At 53.1% G+C, this 25,246-nt stretch overlaps 9 protein-coding genes across 9 annotated transcripts; 4 read left to right on the plus strand and 5 right to left on the minus strand.

Moving 5' to 3' along the window:
- Positions 1–1,528: 1,528 nt before the first annotated feature.
- On the minus strand, positions 1,529–2,799 carry J4E86_006821 (uncharacterized protein; the record flags this gene model as incomplete). Its single annotated transcript, XM_051447345.1, has 2 exons — positions 1,529–2,299; positions 2,365–2,799. The coding sequence occupies 2 exons, from the start codon at positions 2,797–2,799 to the stop codon at positions 1,529–1,531; spliced, it is 1,206 nt and encodes a 401-aa protein (XP_051301830.1).
- A 562-nt stretch (positions 2,800–3,361) lies between these two features.
- On the minus strand, positions 3,362–5,978 carry J4E86_006822 (uncharacterized protein; the record flags this gene model as incomplete). Its single annotated transcript, XM_051447346.1, has 3 exons — positions 3,362–4,478; positions 4,760–5,235; positions 5,964–5,978. 3 exons carry the CDS (start codon positions 5,976–5,978, stop codon positions 3,362–3,364), a joined length of 1,608 nt encoding a protein of 535 aa, XP_051301831.1.
- A 1,608-nt stretch (positions 5,979–7,586) lies between these two features.
- On the plus strand, positions 7,587–9,562 carry J4E86_006823 (uncharacterized protein; the record flags this gene model as incomplete). The annotated part of the gene is made up of 5 exons (XM_051447347.1): positions 7,587–7,944; positions 7,994–8,180; positions 8,379–9,171; positions 9,280–9,459; positions 9,536–9,562. 5 exons carry the CDS (start codon positions 7,587–7,589, stop codon positions 9,560–9,562), a joined length of 1,545 nt encoding a protein of 514 aa, XP_051301832.1.
- Positions 9,563–10,354: 792 nt separating this feature from the next.
- J4E86_006824 (uncharacterized protein) lies at positions 10,355–11,892 on the minus strand (the record flags this gene model as incomplete). Its single annotated transcript, XM_051447348.1, has 3 exons — positions 10,355–10,721; positions 10,778–11,636; positions 11,823–11,892. The coding sequence occupies 3 exons, from the start codon at positions 11,890–11,892 to the stop codon at positions 10,355–10,357; spliced, it is 1,296 nt and encodes a 431-aa protein (XP_051301833.1).
- Positions 11,893–12,538: 646 nt separating this feature from the next.
- On the minus strand, positions 12,539–13,041 carry J4E86_006825 (uncharacterized protein; the record flags this gene model as incomplete). The annotated part of the gene is made up of 4 exons (XM_051447349.1): positions 12,539–12,568; positions 12,622–12,711; positions 12,845–12,923; positions 13,034–13,041. The coding sequence occupies 4 exons, from the start codon at positions 13,039–13,041 to the stop codon at positions 12,539–12,541; spliced, it is 207 nt and encodes a 68-aa protein (XP_051301834.1).
- Positions 13,042–13,265: 224 nt separating this feature from the next.
- Positions 13,266–15,851, plus strand: J4E86_006826 (uncharacterized protein; the record flags this gene model as incomplete). Its single annotated transcript, XM_051447350.1, has 1 exon — positions 13,266–15,851. One exon carries the CDS (start codon positions 13,266–13,268, stop codon positions 15,849–15,851), a length of 2,586 nt encoding a protein of 861 aa, XP_051301835.1.
- Positions 15,852–16,979: 1,128 nt separating this feature from the next.
- On the plus strand, positions 16,980–20,643 carry J4E86_006827 (uncharacterized protein; the record flags this gene model as incomplete). The annotated part of the gene is made up of 2 exons (XM_051447351.1): positions 16,980–17,422; positions 17,469–20,643. 2 exons carry the CDS (start codon positions 16,980–16,982, stop codon positions 20,641–20,643), a joined length of 3,618 nt encoding a protein of 1,205 aa, XP_051301836.1.
- Positions 20,644–20,934: 291 nt separating this feature from the next.
- J4E86_006828 (uncharacterized protein) lies at positions 20,935–22,211 on the plus strand (the record flags this gene model as incomplete). The annotated part of the gene is made up of 2 exons (XM_051447352.1): positions 20,935–21,397; positions 21,451–22,211. The coding sequence occupies 2 exons, from the start codon at positions 20,935–20,937 to the stop codon at positions 22,209–22,211; spliced, it is 1,224 nt and encodes a 407-aa protein (XP_051301837.1).
- Positions 22,212–22,369: 158 nt separating this feature from the next.
- On the minus strand, positions 22,370–23,046 carry J4E86_006829 (uncharacterized protein; the record flags this gene model as incomplete). Its single annotated transcript, XM_051447353.1, has 2 exons — positions 22,370–22,752; positions 22,815–23,046. The coding sequence occupies 2 exons, from the start codon at positions 23,044–23,046 to the stop codon at positions 22,370–22,372; spliced, it is 615 nt and encodes a 204-aa protein (XP_051301838.1).
- Between the last annotated feature and the right edge of the window lie 2,200 nt (positions 23,047–25,246).

Genomic DNA, 25,246 nt, shown 5'->3' on the forward strand with positions numbered 1-25,246 from the left:
CATGCGCGGTTGGACGGACATGGATCAACAGTGTCGATAATTTGTTCACATCTACCAAGCCTGGGAAGAAGGCCGAAGCACACACATAACGATACCTGTTGTGAGTTTTAGAAGATTTTGCTTGCAGGTTGCGTTTTCGGTCGTTCTTCTCCATATGGGCATTCTGAGAGAGTTTTTTATGGCATCAGTTTCATGATCTAGAATGCAACATGACTCCGACAGTCTTTACTTTGATTCTTCTTCTGCGAGTTTTCGCAGAGACGGAGGAAACATAAAAACGAACTGGTGTTGCTTTCTGTCTCAACCTGAAGTAACGCCTGGCAGCGTTCCAACGCACTTTTTCCATGTAACTTTGAACTCTTCATTTTGAAGGATACGATCTGATTCAAGTCGACGGAAGAATGGAGAAAGAGTCCAGCGACACAAAGGCATACGTTGTGAGAGTGTCTTTTTCGGAAGGCAGAGGAGAGCCATCGCGCTCTTTTCCAGATTTTTGTGGTTGGTTCTGAGTTGGGGGATGGCGGAAGAGAGCAACATGCGGTTTTGGTGGCGCGTATTTTCGGAGGAAGCGGACACATGTCTCGTAATCCTCTATGTTTTGGTCCAGAGAAAGGTGTATGTGGAGAGCGTTTTGAAGCAAAGAGCATGTGATTAAATGAATGTCGTTTTGAGAGAAAGCAGACACATGTCCAGTCTGGAGCTGAATTTTTTGTCCGGGGATGGCTGGACGTGGAGATTGAATGAAAGGTCTGACGTCGAGAGAAGATGGGCTTTCGTACGCACCGGCGGCGGAGAAGTGTTTGTGGTATCGGTGCTGGGGAACAACATAGGTACGTGTACGGGTAGTTTTTGAAGTAGCTGCAATGCTTTGGCGGAAGCCGACATGGAACTTTTTCCTGGTGTTTTTGTTGTTGTGCACAGAGCCGAGGCGGATGCCATGAGTCCAGTCGAACGTGTTTTTGGAAGACAGGTAGGCTGGATATAATCGAAGGCCTGAACTCAGAGAAGGGAGGAAGCAGACATAGCTCCTTCCCAAGTGCCTTTCTTTCCGAACGACGAACACCAACATGAAAAAGTTTCGAATATCTTTGAACCGCGCTTCAGACTTAGGTGTCATTGGAAGGTTTCGGACATCATTTCCTCCGAAAGTGTTTTTTGGTAATATCCTCTTGCTGTGCTGAGGTCCGAAGGCGGAGAACAGATCATCCATGAATGCGTTCGATACTTTGAGAAGAGAAGGCCATCAGATATGTCTTCCAGCTTTAGGAAAGCCGCAGATGTTGGGGTAGATAGGAGAAAGAAGGATGTAGGGAGCATTCTCGAGCTTATATACTGCCTTCATGACAAAAGATGAGATGACAGAGTGTCGGAGAAAACAACATGGCTTCGAAAACGTTCAGTTTTGGAAGAAGACATTATTGTACACAAACATGATACGAAACTTACCTTTGCACTCGGCCAAGCACTCCATATAACTATGGCGACTACTCACGCACTCCCGTAACTTTCCTTCTCCATAGGTCCTCGCTCAGGTCCTCATCCCCCCACCCCTCACACCCATACTAACCGCCTCCGTCCCACCACTCTTCTCCCACCCATCCGCCTTCCTCCTCCCCAACGCCCTTCTCAATATCCATTCCTTCGCCGTGACCTCTTCCTCGCCCTCCACACTCCCTCCCTCCACAAGACTCCTCAACAGAACATCGTCCTCAGGCCGACAAAAATAAACAAGACTATACCTCTCCACACTCCCCTGTTCCCCAGGCGGTGCAACAACACGATGGATATTACTCCTCAACGCGCCGTTGGAGAACTTGACGAGTGCATCGCCTAGATTAACGATGCAGTGGCCGGGTAAGGGACGCACGTATGTCCAGCCGTCCTCGCAGAGTTTCTTCTCGATGGCTGTGGGTGGTGGGGACGTGGATGTTGGTGCGAGAGGGGATATGTGGGATGGCAGTCTGACTTGCAGGCCACCTAGGCGGTTGAATAGGACGGTCACGCTGCCGAAATCTGTGTGTTCGCCCAGTGCGACGCCTTTGAGTGATTGTTCTTGGGGTGGTGCTTTGACGAAGCGGATTTGGTCGCCTGATGAGGCGTGAAGTCGATGGATTGCGGGGAGTCCGCCTACTGAGATGTTCTCTGTTGCTAGAGGGAGGCGAGAGGAGAGTAAGGATGTGATGAGCATGCAGATTGCGTGGGACGAGGTGATATAGGATTTGTATAGCTCGCGGTGTGGGTTCAAGACGGCTGGCGAGGGAAGGGGGTCACTGAGACCAAGGATATCGTCTTTGGAGATCTGGAAGTCGTGGGTTAGTAGATGAAGTAGTAACGTTTGAGTTGATCGGGAGCGGGAAAAAGTACGTTGTAGAATTCATTCCTGTCTTTGGTTCCTTTTTTATCGACGTAACCTTCGCCATACCCTTTGTAGCCAAAGTAACTGCCTTGGTCTTTGAAATCGTACTTGATCTTCTCAGAGACATCAAGATCGTAGAATTCTCGCATTACTTCAAACAGTCTATCCACATCTTGGAGTAGCGCATCGCCGTCGACAGCGGACGTGTTGGTAGTATTGTTGCTGTCACTGTTTGAATGTGTATTGGAGTTGCGTACGTCAAGATAGAAGAAACCGAGTTCGCGACATGCTTGCCAACACCTGTTTTGTTCTTCTTCGTCGCGGTCGAGTAACTTTTGAAGCGAAATGCGGAGAAGTGGCGCGGTGGGTACGTTGTCGGGGAAGACTGGAAGATGGGGAAAGTGATCGCGTGGTGGGGATGGGGAGTGGTCTGAGTGAGGCATGGCGAGTAGGTGTCAGATGTTTCATGTGGTGAACTACATCGCGGAGGAACGCAAGATACGTGCGTTGTTCGCATGTCGTGTGGGCCGGGTATAACTGCTGGTGATAAGGTAGACAAGTGGAGGAGCGCGTGGAGAACGCGGGGTAGCCTCGGATAGCTAGGGCGATAGACAACACTAGGGAATGACGATAGAGTTCAGAAGGAGCAATCACAACAACAAAAGACAGAGACATCACGATGCATGAGACGATTGTTAAAGGAGACGCAATTCATTAACTATCCACAGATGTAGCTCCGATATTTCCACCACCCGAACAAGCAGACATGAACACCGACCCAAACACCGAGAGCGATAGACACCGATCGATGCCTGAGAGCGCCATGCTACCCGTCAAGTGACGATGCAAAAGTTATGAACACAAGTATAAGATGAGGGGCCATGAGCAAGCAAACGCCTAAGGGATGATTGAAGATCGAACGTTTGAATGAGACCTGAGTGATGTTAGATGATGCGCGACGATAGACATTGAAGGTGATGATGACTTACCATTGACGAGATGTTTCTACAACCTGGATCCGTGGACAACCTTGTAGTCGACAGCCATCTCCATACCATCGTCATCGATGACGAGGATACGGACGCTGCCACGGCCGTTGTCGAAGGACTCGGTCAGGCGGGAGATGAGACCGCTCTGGTCAAGGACGGGAAGACCCTGCTTGACATCGCCAGACTCGGTCATGGCAACAACGCGACCGTCCTCACGGATGTCAAGAACACGGTACTGCTTGAAGACAGGTCCGAGCATGTTCTGGACAACGACGGAAGGAGCCGGGTTGGAGATGAAGGAGGACTCCTCATGGAGCTGCTTGGTGAACAGGTCAACACCGAGGTAACGGTGCTGGCCAGTCTGGGAGGAGGTGGTGATGCGGATGACCTGGCAAGGGCGGCCCTGGAGGATCAGGAGATCGCCAATGCGGATGTGGTGGCAGGGGATGGTGATAGTCTTGGTGGAAGCCATCTTGCGGACTGTACGGACAGAAGTCGGGACAGGTGCGATAGAAGCGGAGACGGGTGCGGGTGCGTGGGTGATGGAGTGGGAGTGGGCAGGTGCAGCAGCAGAGACTGTGGACCTGGGAGGGGCTGGGGCTGGGGAGCTGTGGACGCGAACGACCCTTTCAACTGGAGCTCCGGATTGGACGGGGCGGGCAGGGGCAACAGAAGGAGTAGCTGAAGTGTACTTCTCCTTAACGATTACCTCTTCACGGTCGTCGTCGTACTTGGCACCGGGGTAGGAGTGCTCGTGAGAGTGGTGGTGACGGTGAGGATGGATGGGGTGTTGGATACGGTCGGCGACCTTGTGAGCGGCGTGAGAGATTCCTTGACGAAGCGAGTGGTATTGGCCCTCGTTGTCGTAATATCCCATATCACGCTTGCGGTGCTTGGGGGGTGCGGCAGTGGAACGAGCAGATGATTCTACTCGGACCTCAGATGGCTGGTGGGAGGCAACAGACTCGACGTGCTTGCTGCTGGGGAAGGTGTCGTGCTTGGTGGTGTAAGTCTCCTTCGAGTAGCTTGCACCGGCGACGATGGGACGGGTACGTTCGCGAATCTGACGTTCAGTAACGTCGATTTGGGATGGAGCGTAGTCGGTGGCAGGGCCGTGGACTGTATTGAAGTGTCTATCGTAGGTCCTGTCCTGAACCTCGACGTGGGAGTGGGATGATGTAGGAGGTTGGGGGTGAGGTTGGTAGCTGAAGGAAGAAAGGAAGGTCAGCTTTGGGTTGGGCAAGGAAGAGCTTAGAGGAGGTGAGGGAAAAGTGGGGCCTGCATGTCGCTAGGACAACAACAGATGAAAGGGGTTAGCGGCTAGCGCGTGGCTGGGTGCCGCTAAAGTCAGGGGGTTGGTCTGTTGTGCTGATCCGTGCGAAGATGCGCTGGCAAAACAATGGATCGGACTTACCGGTCGTGGGATCGCTCAAACTCTACGCGGTCAGTACGCTGAACGTGCTGAGAATGAGGCTGGGGCTGGGGCTGTCCGGGCTGTCTGTAGCGAGTCTGCTCGTGGATATGTAGCTCCTCACGGTGCTGGGGAGGCTGCTGAGCGTGAAACTGCTGGGGCTGGGGAGCCTGCTGAAACTGCTGCTGCTGCTGGGGAGGAGGCTGGGGACGACGGAGGCGCTCTTCTTCGTAGATGCGGACCTCTTCCTTGACGTGGGTGTCGTGGTGTTGCTGCTCAAACTGCTGCTGCTGTTGGGGAGCCGGAGGAGGAGGGAGGACGGTAGCGGAGAAGGATTCGTGGACCTCTTCGTGACCTTCCCGTCCGTGAGAAGCCTGTTGCTCGAACTGTGCTTCCTGTTCTTCTACCTGGACACTGGTAGATTCCTTAACTTCCGCGTTCCGATACGCAGACGGGAAGACACTGAAGGGGATCGGAACCTGGGTGGATTAGCATAATTGCTTATACACTCGCGGTGAGAGAGCATACTCGTGCTTCAAAATCCAGTTTGCCGGAGTCTGGTCGTTCGTTCCTGAAAACCCTTCGAACCGTTCGAAAACAATTCGAAAGGAATCAAGAAGAACTTCTTGGCTCCTTTGAGGGTCTCACGTGGAGATATTTGGAGATATAGGATCTACTGAAGAGTCGCCAGCTTTATGGTGTTGACGTGCAGCAGCTTGAAGATGCGCAATTGGATGCAGTAGCGGGGTGTAGGTGGAGGAGTGATGGAGTCAGGCTGGCCGAGGAGGGGGATCAAGTAGATTGGCGGTCAGTCGGATCACTGTTGTGTCGGCGTATCGATGGTCGCAGGGTTGTGGAGGCTGGGAAGCTTTGGCAGAGCTGTTCAAGCTGGGACTAGCGTTATTGACACGGAGCACTAGCGCGTATCAGCTTCCCCTTTTTCCCAGCCATGGACCGATTCAACCCCAGAGAACCCATCACATCCTGGCGCTTCTCGCACCGAGGTAATTTCGGACGCGCAACTGATCTTAGCACGGCTGTTGACCGGGCAATGGCCAGCAATTGGTGTCGCAATTCAGAGTCGAGTCGCATTGGAGCTCCACAGAGCTGCCGGGAGCTTCCCCGACCTGGCTGCAGCTCCACGACCATGGCCATTGGCAGTGGGCCGATCCCAATGTTGCGTGGTATGCTTCAATTGGGGCCGGACGGCCTGCTCATGCATGATGCGCCAGCTCCTCCGTGAAGAGAGGCATTTTCAGCTCAGCCTATCCATGTCGCGCGCGGCCAGCTGTTGATAGCTCCAAGCCTCTCCCCAGCCACCGCGTTTTCGTCGCGTCATAATTGGTCAGAGCTCCATATTGCTGCAGCCCGAAAAGCATGGCTGCAGCTGCGTGGCCCGACGATCACGGATCCGCCGGACTATCACGTGCGAGACGGTTCATCGATCGCGGTCCAGGTGCTGCGAATTGACGCGGACTGGGTGAGCTGTCCGGTCGCTTGTGGACTCGACGCATGTGAACCGTGGTTCTCAACGGCTGTCCGCATCATCGTCCCCACGACGTGCGCCCGCGTCTGACATGCAGCACCTGCCGCAGCGACGGTTTCGTGATTGTGGAGAGTTTAGTGATTGGATTGGTGTGCTACAAGGACTGTGTGGTCTGTCAATGTCACGTAGCTGTTGTACGGTGTTCGCACTGAGAATGTCAGCAGTCTATACCCAGGAGCGAATGGTCGCTATAGTTCGGACAGTCTGCTATGCATGCCTCCAAATAGCACCTGCAAGATCTGACTCTTTTTTTTTTCTGCAATGCGCGTTTCTCTATACTTTTCCCTGTGTATACGTTGTCATACATAGCAACACTAACGACTTGTAACAAGGATGTAGAACCGACGTGGGTTTGGCTTCGGGAAGTCGATGGCCCGACGAAGCATTTCCGATAATTTCTGCGATACCGGATGACAGACCCGATTCCAATGACGATGGAATTTGCGACGTGCTTCGATGTAGGAGTTGCATGTTTATGCGGAAATCGACGTTGGCTGGCCGCGACTTCCAGTTGTCCAGTAGCTGTTGATCGCGCTGTTGTGTTGCATCTCGGCTATCAGTATAGGTAGGAGCGACTACACAACCTTACACTCTACACCCTTCTCATCTCTGCTATATCGTTGTTTACATGATCAGTCTCATGCTTGGACTATAGTCGTGGACGCCTGTAGACTTCCCATTCCAGCGCGCATTAGGTCATGTCTTCATGAGGCTCTATCCAGTCGCCATTTCCCCTTCTAGATCAGCAAGCATCTGAAGCGGCGAGCGAGCTTGTGTTGTACTCGGCAAATGGCAATGCTCACCAGACTGAATGTTGCTATTACGATGAATTCCCCGCTTCTTTGCAATACTTCCTCTTCTTCATGTCGGGTTAACTAGGAAGGCGACTGTATTGACAGCCATACAGTACAGGAAGTACTACAGCTTCTAGTCAATCGACGCCTACTTCTACCTTGGTATTGTTAGGCTTTGTGCTTTCCGTCGTGCCATTCTATCGTCTATCGAAGAGCGAGAGAACAGAATAATTCCGCTGTTAGAGTTATTGTTAGAAAGAGCTCTCAACTATCATTCCTCTTTCTATACCAGACAGTCCGCAAGAACAAACACCACATCGAGGTAGCTACGATGGATGTTACAGGCTAGATTGGGAGACATCTATCTCTATGATATGCTTTCACCTCCACGACAACATGCATTGCTTACCCTGATAGCATTCAACACCCCATTGTCTACTAGTCTTCTATTCGACCATTCACAAGCTGTTGAGTACATCCCAGCTCCAGCATGTTCTTCCCATCCGCGGCGCTTCTTGCGTCGATGATACTCGCAATATCAGCAACAGCCCGATTTGTCATGTACGCAGACGAATGGCACCCAACGCGTCCAGACAACCCACGAGATCGAGCTGGCATCGACCATGTCATCCTCGCCTTTGCCCCAGCCAACGCAACAGCTACGTTCCAGCCGAAAGTCCCCGTACACACCATCCGCACCGAATTCCCCAACGCAAAGGTCATGATTGCTGTCGGCGGCTGGGGCGATACGGCTGGTTTCTGTCAAGCCACGAAGTCAGACGCATCGATGCTCGCGTTTGCCGCTGATATTGCCACTATGCTTGCCAGGACTGGAGCGGATGGAGTCGGTGAGTACACCATCTACCTAAATTAGTTATTCGTCGATGCTGACAACAGAAGACATCGATTGGGAATATCCTGGCGGCAACGGGGCGGACTACAAACAAGTGACGAACGGGGATCAGGCTTACCAGATCGCCGCGTTTCCCAAATTACTAGCTGCCGTCCGTGCCGCTATTGGGAAGAAGCTGCTTTCGATCGCTGTCCCAGGAAAGGAAGGCCAGTCATCATACACATGTTTGAGGTAAGTCAACTGACGTGTAGTAGTCGATATGCTTGGATACACTCGAACAACCGGACCCCAGATCTGGTCATCCGTCGATTTCATCAACGTAAGTAACATTTACCCCTCTGACTCCAACTATCAGATATTGTACTGACTCCACTAGGTGATGAGCTACGACCTAATGAACCGTAGAGACACAGTAACCAAACATTACAGCTCCGTCACCGACGCCGAAAACAGCATAAAGGACTACCTCGCCATGGGCGCACCCCCCTCCAAGCTCAACCTCGGGTTCGCATACTACGCAAAATACTTCACCACTCAAGGAAACTGCAGTGCCAGCCCACTCAACTGCCCCATCGCCCTCGCGGAGGATGCCCGGGGCAAAGACACACTCACCTCTGGCGCCTGGACCTTTGAGAGATCTCGCATGCGTCCCGTCGATGCCTCCTCTCTGACCGTATCCCGAGACGGCACCTGCGGTCCAGAAAAGGGAACCAAGTGTGAGATAGGCTGTTGTTCTCAACACGGCCACTGCGGTACTTCGCCTGAACACTGCAACGGCGCCTGTCAACACGCGTTTGGATCTGGATGTACGGACGCCGATGTAGCAGCTTCATGGCAGCTCGCAGCCAAACACGGTGTTACTGACGAGGTCGCTGGCGGACAATACTACTTCGATGCCACAAACCGCCTCTTCTGGACATGGGATACGCCCGAACTCATCACGAGGAAATTCGACAACATCGTCCGCAAGTACAAGCTCGGTGGCGTCATGGCGTGGAGTCTAGGTGAAGACAGCGCGGACTGGAGTCATATTCGACAGATGGCGAAGGAAGTTGCCAAAGTTGGACTCGGTTTAGCGACTGCCAGCGACTCCAACATGCCAGTCGATGGCTACATGTACGACGAGATCACTCATTATTGCTGTCAAAACATTTCCCATCCAGCGAATACCGTGACCTACCCACCAGCATTCATAGTTCCAATCTCTTGGCATACTATTAAGGTAGATTGCGGGGATGGAAAAGGGTTGGTTTACTGTCCATGTAACACCCCCGACTGTTACTGGGGGCCACTTCATCCGGACCACTACGATGGCAATGACTCAATTCAGCCCATGTTGAACGACGACGACCTTGTTGAGATGCAAGACACCTCAGACGCCCTCCAAGCGATGCCAACGGAGCCCAGCCCAACCGCACTCAAGATCCCGTCGCCAGGTTACCGTGTCTTTTTGGAATGCATGGGTGACGATGGCTGGCTGATAAGCTGTCCGGAATGGGTCACCTCGAAGGTTCTTCATGGAACCGCAACTGATACCAACCCCGCCGCACTCGAGACCCCGTCGCCGACTGACGGTGTCTTTATAGAATGCTTGGGTGAGCATGGTGGCCTAACTCGCTGTCCACAATACTACACGGACGCCGTCCTATCCAAACATTCCGAACTCCACATACCTGCACTCCAGACTCCGTGGCCAACACCCTTGCCGACTAACGGTACTTTTATCGAATGCATGGGCGAGAACGGTGGCTTGACTTCGTGTGGGGTATCGGCCACGCAGGACTTTCTATCGAATCTGAGAGACTACAACGCACTGCATACTCCCACGCCGACTCCCTCGCCAACTGACGGTGTTTCTATCAAATGCGTGGATGATTATGGTGGCATGATGCGGTGTCCACAATCGTTCACGGACAACTTCCTATACAGACATTCTTCACTCGAAGCAGCCGGACTCGAGACTCCGTGGCCAATGCATCAAAACCCTACTGCTGTTATGACCGCGGCCGCTATCGAGACTGGATTCACTACGCATATCGGTATACCCCAGGCGCAGGAGAGTAGGCTTCCTGGTGGATCCTACGGTATGCGTAGGCGTGAGAGGGCACAGAAAGCGTGAGAAGACTGTTTCGCAGGAGTTTTTCTGGACGCACAGCAATTTTTCGTTTTGTTTTTATTGTTGCTTGAGTTTGCAAGATGGAATGCTTTGGGCAATCGATGGCGCGTTGTTTCTCTGTCTGTAAGGTAGCGTGCGATTAATGAATTACTACTCTTTGCTACCTCGACACAAATGCCGTGGTTTCCCTGATACTAATACAATCATCCTATATGCTACGTTATCCAAGCAATGCCCTAGAGATGTTCGGAGCATTTCCGACCCCTTCTCAAGTTCCATCAGGGGGAGCCTATGCCTTGACGGTACTCCTCTTCATACCCTTCCTTGCGTTCTTCTCCCGCTCCTTTTCAAGGAACTTGCGCTGCTCGTCGGCGCTGAGACGACCCAGCTTGGCGTCTCTCATCTCCTTCTTTGCCTTGTCAAGCGAAAGCTTCCTCTCCTCGGCCTTCTCCTCATCATCGGCCTTCTTGATCTTAGCGATCTGCTCGTCACGGGTCTGCTTGATGCGGCGGAGGGCTTCGGGGCGGAAGTGGCCATGGGAGGCAAGCTGGTCAGTAAGACGGAGGAAGTATTGGAAGATGGGCATGGTGGTGGAGTAGTCCGAGGCGAATTTCAGGGAGAGGCTGAGGCGCTTCTTAGGCTTGGTTTCGTCGAGACTGGAAGATATTAGTCTGGTTCAGAGAAAGAGAGGTCTGGATGGTGGTTGTCTTACGTCCTGGGCGCGTTGATGGGCTGGTCGCTGACGATGATGGCCTCGAAGCTGTCTCCGGCGTCGTTGACGGCCTTGATGAGCTCGGGTGTGAGCAGCATATCAGTAACCTCAGCGCTCTCGCTCATGACAGTGACCCAGACAGGCAACTTGGCGTGGTCGCGCGTGCTGGTCAGAGACAAGTCGTAGCGCTCGTCGCGCATGCGCTTCATGATATCCTTGTGTACAATGGCGAAGACGAAGCCGTCAAAGGAGCTGTTGGTGACCTTCTTCGCGTCGGCCTGACCGTACGAAGGAGCGAACTTGGTCTCCCGGCCATCGAAAACGTAAGCCGTAGCCTCGAGACGCTCGCTGGGTGCAGGGAAACTTTCGAAGAACAAGGGGAGCACGCTCTCTCCCAGCCACATGAAGGGGTTGGCGCGCTTGTAGAAGCTCAGCCTGAAGTCGACGAAGGCAACGTTCTGGCGTCCAGTCGCGTAGGTCTGGTACTCGTCGGCCTTCTTCTCCTTGAGCATGCTGTCCACATCTGCAACCGCTCCCTCTCCGTCTGGGCGTGTGTAGCCGACTTGGGCGAACTCTTGGGTCAGGACAGGGGCGTGGGCCTTCATCCATGCCTTGGCCTTGCTGCGGTTGCGCTTGGTGCCCCAGAGGTGGACCGCGATGAGAGCAACGAGGAATGGCAGGATGTACATCTCCAGCTTGAAGTCGTCCATGGTGGTGCGCTCCCACACCCGGTACCATGCTGTATAGGGCCGGTTGTCGCCGAGGCCTGTAGGAGCGGCTTGCGCTGCACCGGCACCGGTCGTGAAGGACGAGATGGCAGCGGGTGTGGGCTCAGGAGCACCTGCGTAGTCGGCGAAGTCTGGTTGGTGTCAGCGCAAGCCATTGGGTTTGCATATTGATAGCCTCTACGATCTCCGATGGTATCCTCACGATAACCTCGCGACTCCATCTCTGTCAAGAATTCGAGCGTCGCAAAGGGGTCTCGTGTGGTCCCGCATCCCAGGCTGGTGGCCTCGCGACTGCGCATGCAATGTAGTGTACGTACCATCATCACCAACAACTGGAGCCTGGACAGGCTTTTGGCCACCGAAGAGACCCTTGACGAAGTCTGCCATTGCGTCGATGCGTCACAATGAAGGAGCGTACGTGGAGATTTGGCGGCGCGGGAGGTGGTTTGGAGGATCTCGGCTCGGTTCCACGTTCCAGGCACTGACCTCATTTTACAGCGACTAGCACGCATGTGGAGGGGCATCTGGGCAAGCTACCCCAGAGCTCCTCGTGGTTCTGCGCTTGAGCCTGCTATAGCTTATTGTATAATTTTGGTCGATAATTTTGATATTAGACACTTGGTGGTATGCCAGATTGCTCATCTGAAGTGGTTGTGTCCGTCATCGACACTGGTAAGAACGGCACTCTGCCATGACTATGGAAGCACGGTGTAAAGCCCATTGCATTCTGAGTAACTAAATGGACTGCTGCCTTACACGCATCCGCAAGGTCGACCCAAAGACGTATCCTCACATGTCAGCCTAGTTATCGTTGGAAGTGACAGCCATTCGTGTTTTGTCAGCCACGTAATAGCTGGGTGGCAGCATCACTTCAGAATAAGTGAACACAGCGCAAACAGACAATGAAGATTGTTCTATGCGGTCTGACAAAGGAGATGTTGTAATGGGTAAAGGCTTGTCGATTGATTGTATATTGATGCAGAAGACTCATACTGGTCCCACCCATCTGGATATCATGCTCGAAGTGCGGAGTCTAGTTCTTGCCGAACCAGGTCTTGTGTCCCTGAATATAGTTAGTAATGATGTTGCACTCAATTCAACCCAATGCAAACTTACAAGGACGAGACGGCCCATCATGTACATGCTGGCGCCGAGGCTGCTGAACATGATGACCTTGAAGCCGGGAACCAGGTACTTTCCGCGGGCCTAAGAAGCAATCTGTCAGCATTTATCCCTGTGTTTTCTTACTTCCACACGCCATGTGTCCAGCACCGCATGTGCATCATCTCTAACCACATCATGCCCCAATCAACCCTCCTCTTGTATATACAGTACGCACCTTCTCCCAGGTCCTCAGTCCGTCGTGCTTCTGGAACTCGCGTTGCCAGTAAGGCACCTTGTTCTCGCGCATAACCCAGCTGCCGACTGTCAGTATCCAGCTCTGTGCGGAAAGGCGGAGGAGCGCTGGAGGCCGTCGCGGTGCTCCCTCAGGCCCGCGGCCAGGCCCAGAGCTCGAAGATGGACGTACCCAGGCATTTTGAAGAGTGTAGAGGAGTATTGCGCGGCGTGCGGGGGCAATTGGTGGTTTCGTGGATTGGTCGATTTGGTGATGTCGCGAGGTCGAATGATCCGCCGGCGAAAGCAACTCGGTCGCCAAGGCCCTTGGCCGCTTTGGGCGCAACAACTTTCCGCATCTCCAGTTCACGCACGGCGTTTGCGACGCCAATGGACTGATTTCGCCCTTCGCCCCTGTCTTGTTGATGCCACCGGCTCTGGACAGGCTCCTCGCCAGCCCGTCAGCCCTGCGACTCCTGCGCTCCATCGTCAATGCCCCTGAACTCCCCGCAGCCTGTTCCGCGGCGACAAAATGCTGCCCGCCAGTAGCACGCCGCCGCAACTACTCGACCAAGCCGAAACCTCCACCCAAGCTGAAATGGAGGCGATTGAAGGATGCAAGCGAAGACGCGGCAGTCCGAGACCACGTGCTCAAGGCGCTCCAGCGTGACGAGTCCAGTGATACCCTCGCACCGACCGTAGATATCTTCGAAAACGACACCGTACGTGTGGCCCAAAGGGAAGACGATCCTGCACAACTCGCCGCTATCCTTGCAAGCGAAGAGAGACTGCACGGGAAAAAGGGTGTCCGCAATGTCTGGCAGAACTTCCGCCATCGAGGGTACCGCCTACCCACTGAAGACACACCCGATGCCGCATTTCTATGGGGAACTTTTGTGAAGAACCACCTGATCACGGACAAGGCGATAGCGCACGCTGAGGAGCTGTTTCACGAAACAGGCAAGACATACCCTGGTCTGTACTATCTGGTCATGAGCCACTGGCTTCCGAGGAGAACAGCGCCCGCGTTGAGGTATCACTACGCGATTCAAAGGAGCCTGAAGCCTCAGCGGCTTCCCCTACGGCAGCTGGCACATCAGGGACGATCGACTTACAAGCACGGCGCATACGAAGCATTGATGGAGATATACGAGCACAGCAATGAGCGGGACCTCTACGACGAGGTGGTGCCAGCCCTCATTGAGAAGGATGACATAACTGCGGCACGCCGATGGCATGCACTTTGCACTCTTCGCAACGATATGCCGTCCGAGTCTGTCGCGTCACATCCTCTTGTCCAGCTGTTTACCGTTGAGGATTCAGCTCGTGAGGTCTACTTTGACACGAAAGGGTCGACGAAGAAGTGGAGGCGGGGTGCAGCAAAATACAATGAGAACCTTCTGCGCCGCTTGGAAGGCCCCGATACCGCGCCCGTCCGATTCGAAGACTCGTTCGTCGCCCGCATGTTCGCAACGCGTACCTTTCCACCGGCTTCGATCATACAAGGTCTCTCTATGGTGGGCATCAACGAGATTGGGCCTCAAGCTGTGCTCACCATGGCCCTGCAAACACAACCGGTAGAGGAGCTACCTATGAGGTTCGAAGAGCTCAGGCAAGCAGGCATTGCCCTGCAGGGCTGCGTCTTCTCTTTGGCACTGGAGACGTTCGCAATGGAGCAGAAGTGGCAACTGGTGCGCAGTATGCTGCAAAGCGATCAGCATCCGGACGTCTTTGGCGACGTGGAAATGCAACGTAAGCTGCTCGAGCACTATCTTGACAACGACGATTATGCGCAGGTCCAGCGCACACTTGCCATTCTAACGCTCTTCCACAATGACTCTAGTCAAGAGTCTTGGAACCTGCTCTTGCAAGTCTACATTAAACGCTCTGGACAGAAGCATGTCGTGGAAGTGCTCCAAGACATGCGTGCTCGCGGCATCATGGTGTCGCCTGAATCAATCATGGCCATTCGCAGCCTATTGCGTCGTCGGCAACGAGGACACAAACCTGTCAGTGACCGATTCGATGACTTGCGTTTCGTCGCGCGTGTATTCGTCATGATCCTAGAGAACGGTCTAGCCCCCATCTCTCCACTCCAATGGCGCGAGATCATACGCAGATTTGGCATGGTTGGAAGGTTTAGGGAGCTTAGAAGACTTTTACTCTGGCTTCTTTGCTGGTATGCACCGAGAAGCAGCTACCAGTTCAGCACGTTGCCAAAATCACCATTTCTCGAACCGGCAACAGCGAAACTGCGTGCTGCATACCCTGAACGATTCCACTACTTCCACTTCCCAACGACGGTCACACAGCGCGAAAATCTGTTGCATCCCGTTCGACAGCTGTTCGCTCCCTCCCTTCAGCAAAGTCTCATCATCTGGGGCTTCAAAGCTGGACTCCTGCCAAATGCACCTCTTGAACAGTCCATGCTGGGCCCCACGCTGGCCAAGAAGCATTATCGTCGTCGGTTGCTGCAGCGCCGGATCCTACGCCGATTAGAGTGGAGCACAGGTCTACGAATTGTTGTACATCTACGAGATCTCGGCGTCTTTGTTCACTACCATACCGTGCTCAAGGCCTTACAGTCGCAGTTCATAAATATGTTCGGCCATGGTCGCTCCAAAAAGAGAGAAAACAGAGTGGTGGAGAGGTCCAACACGCTCCCGTATGCGCGATACGTTCACGAGGTCAACAAGATATGGGGCAGTCCGCTACTGCGGGAGCCTCAACTCTTCGGCAAGGGCATGGTGCACGATCACATGTGGCACCCACGTATGAGACGGAACATCAAGCGCAGAGCTTCCATCAGCCTTGGTGAGATTCTGGGCCCGAACTGGAGGGATCGCGACCAGGAAAGCCACACGGCTGTTAAGCAAGACGAGAATGCGGCCATAGCTCAGCTGCAGAAGCACTTCAAGAAGCAGGCCAAAGCCATCGAACCCGGTTCTGAGCCGCAGCCTCCTTCCACCATAGCCGTCCCGCGCGTCCAAATCGATAACGGTAAGAAGTGATGAAGCAGCCCATACACGGACGACTAAAGATAACGACCCGAAGGCCTGGCCTCGCTATGATACGTAAAGAATATACACCATAACCTTTTTCGCTTACTCCAATCCCGGATCTGGATGAGTGCTTTTGGTGATTCGCTATTTCTTGCTTACACACTTTCTCAGCCGTTCAAGGAGTGAAAATCCAGACCTCCGAAGAGACAGGTGCGGGCGCGTGGAGCCGTCGCTTGGTTGAAAGCGGGAAGTCGCGCTAGTGTGCGCCTCATGAAGGCTTGTCCTGCAGGACCTCATCTTCACACTTTCGCACCTCCAATCTCGACATACAATCGCTTGCGCACACCACTGACTGAACAGATACCCATGGATTACTCACCGCTACTTTCCATGCAAGCTCATGGCTATATCTGACCACGCGAAAGATGCTGCTCGTGCGGCCAGAAGCAGGCCTTCCATCCCGCTTTCTCAGCCTTCCCAGCTTCTCAGCTCTCAAGCTCATGAAGTGGCTGATTCTCGCCTGTTTTTCGTTCGCTAATTTGATCGGCACCCTGTGTCATGTCATGACCATTCGCCAGGCCCAAGGCCGAGGACAAAGTCGGCCCCCGACATGTCATCAAGCGCTCTGCTGGCGCGTGGTCTTTTCTCAAACCTGTCTTCTGCTTCAACTCTCCATGTGAGATCCTGGAAACATGCGCCAAGGCTGAAAACTCTGTTATGCAATGTAACATTGTTCTCCTGCAGCCAGGCCGGACGATCAGCCACAAGGCTATGCGGGCTTTCGCGAACCTTTGCTACTTGTCCTTGTACTGCAGGATGAGTACCTACGCGCCGTGCGCGAACACCCTGCACCCGCATGCTTCCACCGAACAGCATCGCCTACCCAATCATATCTTGGACGGCAATTGCGTTGCTACCTTGCATTGCTCAATTCTACCGGAATGGTGTTTGACGCTTTCGGAGACATGCGCTCGCTTCAGTCACCCTGTAGAAGGGTGATCTCTGATGTGCTGAGCGTCTGACCTAGGAGTCTGATTCGGCCTCGCGGGTATAAAGGCCTTCAGGTTGCTCTAGCCAGCCGAAACGCTTGCTCTAAGTTAAGTACCTATCATCGGACATACTTTGAATTGGATCGCAATGAGTTCCACCGATAACGACTTGTCAGAGCAACAAAAGGCCAGGACGGCCAAGAGGCGGGGCAAGGATAGCAATGATGTCCATGCAACAGGCAACTCATCGTGGAAACATCGTCGTGAATACAGCACTTTCAGCTATCAACCTTTGCCACGCAGCCAGGGGACCATTCGGATCCTTGAGCTGTTCTCTAGCGAAACTTCGGCCGCTGGAGTTCTTTGTGCATTGATCACACCAGGCGAGAACGAGAGACACCAATATCCTTATGAGGCCTTGTCATGGTGCTGGGGCACAGCAGGCAAGTCTGCTGAGATCAGGATTCAACGCAATCGCAAGACATACATCAAGAAAGTGAGCCCGAACCTCGTGGCTGCGATGAAGGCACTACGCTACCCGGACCGTAGCCGCTATCTATGGATTGATATGGTTTGCATCGATCAAGATGAGTAGGTTGATCAATGATACCCAACCCATACTCGCTGACTTCTGTAGCCTGGGTGAGAAGAATCATCAAGTCGAGATGATGAACATAATTTACGGCAACGCTTCGCGAGTTTGCATTTGGCTTGGGGACGCGACAGAGTCCAGTCGCATGGCACTCCGCTTCATCAAGAAAGAAGTCTCACATTTACGAAGCTTCGACACCCTCTGTGACAGTCAGGACGCGAGCAAGAAATGGGTTGCGTTACTAGATCTCATGCAAAGACCATGGTTTTCACGACGGTGGGTTGTTCAAGAATTGGCCTTGGCAAAGAACCCCATCATCTACTGCGGCAGAGATAGGATCTCTTGGAAGAAATTCGCTGTTGCCGTGGAACTCTTCGTGGAGGTGGAAACAGCGACGCATCGCCTGTCCGAGGTTATGAAGAAAGATCGACAGTACCAGTATATTCCCAGTGTTTTCGACTATGTCTCTGCCCTCGGCGCCAGCCTGCTTGTTGATGCGACAGAGCGCCTGTTTCGCGACTACAAGAAATCCGAAGTAGCGCAACCCATGCCAGACCCTCAGGCACAGATTGAGTCAATCACCGATTCGGATAGCGAAGCCTCTTTGTACACAAGCGACAGCGAAGACGACTACACATCTGCACCCCTTCATTCAAGCCATGCAGAGGACGTATCTGGTAGCTCGAGACATCGTATACAGCCTCTTCTGAGTCTGGAATATCTGGTATCAAGCTTGACCATTTTCGATACCACCGTTCCTCACGACACAATTTATGCACTGCTTGCGATTGCGAAGGACACCACGCCACGAGCTGTAAGCGTACATGCTGCTGTTACATCTAGAAGCGCTCAAGCAGGCCTTGAGGTTTACACGCAGCGCAAGAGCTACAACGTCGACTACAAACTGCCGTACGTAGATGTATGCAAGGACTTCATTCAGTTCTCGATCGACCGTTCCCTTCACGGCAACGCAAGTCGCGCGTTGGATGTCATTTGCCGCCCATGGGCCATCGAAGAGAGGAAGCTACAAAAGATCCGGGATACCAAGGAGAAGGAGAAGGAGAAAGAACAAAGAAGGAAGAAGAGAGAGAAGGATCTTGAAGCACGCCGCAAGGGACGCGAGAGCCGTAAAGCACTTTCCAATCATGCCGAGTTTCCTGACCCACCTGAGGGAGCACCCGTTCAGAACGTATCTACGATTGCTGAATCGGGGGATATGGCATTACCTTCCTGGGTACCACAACTCTCGAATGCACCATACGCGATGGCCCAACGGCCGGGGTTGACCGGCCCCAAGATGAGTCGCATTAACGCCGATCCTTTGGTTGGACTTCCAAGTTCCTACTCTGCTGCTGAGACCAAGGGCGTCGACATCAAGGCGCTCCGATTTCGTAAGCGACTGAAACCTGGACACTTTGACGAGGGTCGATTCAGCATGTACGTCCGCGGCTTCAAGCTGGATGTTATAAAGGATGTCACCCAGGTATCTCGCAACGGGCACATTCCCGCAGAATGGCTTGATCTTGCAGAGTGGGAAGACGGAAAAGGGCTCCCACCTGATATGTTTTGGCGGACGCTCGTCGCCAACCGGGGCAAAGATGGCAAGAACCCACCCGTATACTACTCGCGGGCTTGCCAAGAATCGTTCAGAAAAGGTGGTCTTGAGAGCGGCGCAATCGACACTACCGCGCTCATCGAGTACGAACGCAACTCTGTCGTCGCCCAGTTCTGTCGCCGCGTGCAGGCCGTCACGTGGAACCGTGCTCTTGTGCGTACCGATCTCGGGACACTAGGGCTAGTCGGGAAAGATGTCCAAAAAGGCGACTTGGTCTGCATACTCTACGGATGCAGTGTTCCGGTCGTGCTGCGGGAATGTCCCAAGAAGACTGAAGAAGTATTCGAGGAAGAGATGGAACAAGAACTGGTCGACGTCAAGAATACCGTCGTGCAGAAATTAAGGCAATACATCTTGCGTAAACGACGACATGAAGTTTGGAAAGACAAAGAGATGGCAAAGTTATGCCGAGCATGGCTGAGAACCACCGACTACATACGTAAGCTCGGCATTGATTCTACCAAAATATCAGCCAAGTACAAGCAAGATGCCGAGAGCATCCTTCTACACACCTTGAAGCAATTCACATCCGACTTCAAATCCTGGTTATGCGAAGAGCGCAAGAAGGCATGGCCCGCATTTAAGACCCACATTGATGAGGAGGTGAATGAGCGAAAGGAGTACCCTAGAAGGAAAGTGAATAGGCCAGGTAAAAAGGAGACGGACGAAAACCTGCGAAGACAGACATCACGAAAACGGAGACAATCACTGGGTGCTGCGACCATGCTGGGGAGAATTACAGAAGCACCAACAACGACTGAAGCAACTGCTCCTACCGCTTCTAAGGATGGGCCTGCACCCATCAAGAAAAAGAAACCATTGGTGGACTGGTGGGAGTTCGAACTGGCACTTGTTGCTGGTAGGCGCTGGTTGCAAATGGCCAGAAAAGCGAAGGCCGATCGGATCGCCTTTGCACTGCGGAAAAGTGAAGAGGAATGGAAAGAGGTACAGCGTGGCGAGTACAAGGGAGTCAGAGAACTCGTTGAAAGAGAAAACAGAAAGAAGCTCGAGAGACAGGCCGACGAACACCGATACTGCGTAATGAGTGAACACGGCACCCACAACGGAGGTGTGGCTGGCGGCCACGAGATAGCGAATAAGGGACCTGGAAGAAACGACTCACCGAGAAGAGGCAATGAGGAGCATCGGAACGGGTACGGCGATGAAGACTCTCAGAACCATGGAGACAACGATGAGCCTTACAGCACTGAGGAATACGAAAGGACAGAGAGGGAGACTGATCCATACGACGGTGACCACAAGACAAAAGAGGAACCCCACAGAAACGGAGAGACGCCACAAACAAGTTCGAGCTTGCCACATTCGATTCCCATTACTGGACATGCGCCGCCCGTTATGCCAGAGACCATTCGGCCTAGCTGGCGCCGTCCCACAAACAGAACGAGATTGACAAAGAGCCAGGCGGTCGACTACAAGAGCAAAGTTATGGAGAACCTACGTGAGAGACTCGGCGAGGAAGGCTACTTTTCTTACACGCTTCTTGGCGAGTGTTACATTCATGGGATGATGGACGGTGAGGCGATGCAGCACCAGAATGAGGGTGCTGAAGGGGTGATTCCTTCGATGGTGTTTGAGATTCGCTGATGACCGGGTTTTGAGTTTGTGTAGCGAACGTAGTTTTGTGTTGTCTCAAAGCTCGGTACAAATGCACCAAACTTAAGAGCGCGACAGGGTGATTAGATGGTTTGCCCGAATTATGAGATATCACGTCCTCACGTGCATGCGCGTGGTCACTAGCTTAAACGGGCCACGTTTCAGGAGCCTGACGCGTCAGCCCCACTTCCGCGTTGCCGAGGAAATGCCAGGTCGTTTTCACACCTTACACCTCAATTCCCCTCAATTGAACTAGAAACTTTACAAGAACTCATCAAAACCATGGTTGCCCACTGCGCGCTGTGCCCTGACGAAGGCAAGCTCAGATGTGTCGCCTGCAACGGAATTCAGTACTGCTCCAAGCGGTGCCAAAAAGCCGATTGGAAAGTCCACAAGCTCATCTGCAAGTCCTTCAGCGAGCACATGAACAATCGTCCCAGTCAAAAGCACTACAGCATCATCGTCTTCCCGAAAGATGAAGAAGCGCCTCGCTTCGAGTGGACTCTGTTCGAGCCTGGCACCTACAACGCCAAGATTCCGTCGCCCAAGAAAGCCTACGTGCAAGAGCTGGGCTTCGAGTTTTATGGGGTAAACTGCAATAATCGCAACAACCCCATAGGATACTTCGAGGAAGATAGTACCGATTACACGACTAAGAGGCACATCGCTGGAAAGCATCTCGGGTTGCTCTTTACCAGAAACTTGGGATCTTTCGAAGAGCCTTTACCGGAGGATATACCAATCAGTCAGTCAATGCCTTTGTATGGATTGCACGGGAAACATGCTGATTTTATACAGACAAGAGCTTGATGGACATTGATCCTGAGCTTGCGCGACTCCACGGCAAAGGTCACGTCCTTGCCTGGGGCTGCCATTGTCCCGAAGACAGACGCAAAACCTCCGATCTCAACTGCACACCGGCAGACTTCCGCCATGCCGTCGACGCCCTGAGAAAGAACCACTACAAAGACAGCCTGCGGGCGAAGGAGGTCATATCAAGGAAGACTGGTGGTGTCCTTGCCGTGCGCCTCACTTGTGTGGGCGACAAGCTATTCTTCGGCCATCCTACATATGAGAGCCAGATCGAGCCGCGCTCCATCCTGAGCAAAGATTCTCAGGTCCCCTGCCCAGTCGCCGACAAAGTTGGCATTCCACTCATCATTCGGAAAGAGCCTCCCGCGCTCTCCTGGCGCGACCGCGACGTCGAGTCCCGTCGGGAGAACCATAACGCGGCGATGCTCAACCCGCCTAACCAGAAGACTAAGACCGGTACTCTGATCATTGCTCGCAAGGACGGGAAGCCGCTCTTGCCCACGCACCTCTTTTGCCTCATCATCTACACTGGCGAGAGGCTGCAAGACCCGAAGTTCGGTGAGGACGGCCACCGTCTGCCGAGTATGATGTTGCAGAGCCGTTTGAACCTGGTGTCTCCGGAGAACTTTGAGGAGTACTACAACAACGAGTGGCATCGTTTGAAGCTTAGTGAGAGGTTTGTTCCTTCGCCTTATCAGATGTATGATGATTATGATGGCGAGATTCATCCTATCAATATGAGATAGGTTGGGATGGATATGGGTGAAGCATTGGCTTGCGCATTGGCTTGCGGATAGCTTGAACGATATATGGAAGTACGTAATTGCAACGTAGAGGTACTGAATGTGCTCTGTCATATTTAGCTAAACAGCATCCCTCAATTCAACCTACACTCTGTCTGTATCTACAATTCGCTCTTATGAGACACCTCCCTACTAACACCGTCGCCCTCTTTCCCGCCACCACTTCCAGCCAGCCTGACAGCAATGGTAGGCTTATGTACCAACGTCTGCAGCACCACACAATACCTCTCTGTCAACTTGCCCAGCTTCTCGATTTCTTCCTCGGTAACCTCCTTGCCATCTTCCCCCTCCCCAAACTTGACCGCAAACTCCAACCGTATGCCTGTTATACCAACAGGAGCCGTCCTGTCTACGCCCAGTGTGCCTTTGAAGTCCAAGTCTCCTTCTGCGGTAACGGTTCCCGAGGCGATGGGTATGCCGAGAGCGGTAGCGACGGCTTTTAGGGTGACGCCTGAGCAGGCTACGAGGGCATCGAGGAGCATGTCTAATACACGGCGCATAAAGTCAGCACGTGTATCAAATGTAATTCCGATAGAAATTGCTTACCACCAGAGCACAGTTCACCAGATATCGCTGGGTCGTCACCGCCGGCCTTCTGGTGCAGACCAGCCACTCTATGCGCTTCCTTGACCGCCGAGCTATCGGATAGCTTGCATGTTATCGAATGGTCGTCGAGCGAGCCCGTGGATTTGAGGGTGACAACAGCGGAAGAAGGGTCGCTGCGGTACCCGTCTTTGATCGGGGCTTGCTTTTGGCGGAGCGCTTGAGCGGCGGACATGTTTGCGATGAATTGGATGCGAGATCGGTATGTGAAGACACGCGAATTCCTGTACTTAGTTTCAAGTATAAACTTCTGCAAGGACGCCTAGAACTTTCTCAGTGGCTCAGTCTAGCCTATACATCATTATGAAGTGTACCCCGCAAGGGGCAGGTGGGAGCTCCGCAGCCCCGCTTCGCCGCTGGTGCGAACGATCAAACAGGGAGGAGGGGTGGCTGGGTCGGGCAGCTCCATGGATGCCCAGAGACCTCATGTCGAGAGCTTGGAATCTCATGCTAATGAGCACGTTTGAGATGGGAGAGATGAAGGATAGCAGGCACGACCTGCGCGAGTTGGATTTGCTACAGATACGTGCAGACACTCGATAAGATAAGCGTCAGGGGTCCAGCGCGTGTGCGGCACGCGTCTTCGCTCCACTTCAACGTCATTTCTCGTCACGTCTCTTGCCTTCATACGATCCACACTGCGATCGCGTCCTTTTCTTCCGTGTAAACTAACCTCCGGTCCTCGAGCATGAGTTAGTGCACTCGACGTTTCTCTGCTACAGGCTTGTCACGGTTGGGACGACGGTTGTCGCATTGCCATTGGTCCAAGGCTACAGCTTCCGATGCTGAGTGCATACAAGTCAACCGTAAGCCCTTTCGCCTGTCTTCAATTCTCGCAGAGATCCGGTAGGCTCGCGGTTCCCAGCATGCGAAGCCCAACCGAGAGGCCGCTACGGTGACGCATACGTGTAACAAACTAATCGGACAGTGCGTGGCTGTGATATGGCGGTCGACAGACACCAGCAGAAGATCTAACGTGCCACGCAGCTTAGTCTCACATTACCCATTCACGCGCCTCCACTCTTAGCGCTACGATCTCCACGTCGACATACTAGCTATCCTACTCCCGCGCAACCGCACTTGCACCTACGCTCTCAGCATGGCTCGCTTTGCCGACCTTCCTACTGAGCTCGAGCTTCAAATCGCGTCACATCTCTCCTCCAAAGATCTCGCCTCCTATGCGCGCATCGGCAAAGTCCAAGCCAAGGTCGCACGCGAGCATCTCTACTCCGCACCGAAGATCGAACAACCAGATGAGGGGCATCGGCTAATGATGCTGCTACGCACATTGTTCGCCCGCCCTCAGCTCCTCACAAACATACACTCGATATCGCTCGCTATCGTGAACTGTACTATGCCTTTCGGCCTCGGTTCGACAGCAGAAGAGGCCGAAGCTACACGCATCGATTGGGATACGACTAACAATGCCCGTTTTGTTGAGGTCGATAGAATTGTCGGCAGCCCTCATTGCTTGGGATACAAGGACGTGTATCAGCAGCTCGTCTTCCGCCTCAAAAAAGTCATGGGCAATCATGACTCCGAGCGGTATTGGTTTTCGCATATCGTGAGATGGCGCTCTGCAGCTCTCTACGGCGGATTACTTCGAATTCTGCCTAATTTAGAGCGACTGGAGCTTGAATGCTACACCAAGCTACATGAAGGAATATACCTACCTACAGATGAGACAGATCGCAAGTTTTCGGAAAGTCTCTTTCCTTCCACGCCGTGGCGCATAGGCCCGGTGCGTTTCCCGATGTTGAGCGAGCTACATGTCAAGTGCGGACTCTTGATCAATAGCACTCACCTCTTACCCAATTTGAGGACCTTGAAAATTGGTGAGCTCGCAGATCTCCCCCATACTGAGTTTCCGTCCCTAGTACGCATGCACCATTTGTCTGCGTGCGCTTCCTTGTTGCAAGGAGAAAGCCCGGATTGGGCTATGCCTCGACTATATCACCTCCATGGTGAGATGTTAAAAGTACAAAACTTCAATTTACGCTTCCGGGCACGGACCATCCGCAGTATTGGCGGTGGTCCCGTCCGATACGGCGGTATTCTTTCTCTTGCTGGGATATTGGAACGTCTACATGTGTCTAAGTCAGTTCTAGAGACGCTATCCGTAGAACCCATCGACCATAGCGAACTCCTACACTGTCGGTTTCCAGTTAATCCTGATGGGTTGATATCGGACTTCAGCATGTTTACCAGCCTACGAGAGCTTACTTTGCCCTTTCGACCATCTTCGGACACTCTGGAGGGTAAACTACCCCCAAGTTTGGAAAAGCTTAGTCTACTGTGCACCAGCGCAGTTTCTCCCACATCGGTCGAACATACCCTTCAACACCGGCTCAAATACGGCATCTTCTCGCGTCTCG

The sequence above is a fragment of the Alternaria arbusti genome (assembly GCF_024043155.1).
Source record: "Alternaria arbusti strain BMP 1465 chromosome Unknown scaffold_8, whole genome shotgun sequence".
Lineage (NCBI taxonomy): Eukaryota > Fungi > Ascomycota > Dothideomycetes > Pleosporales > Pleosporaceae > Alternaria > Alternaria arbusti.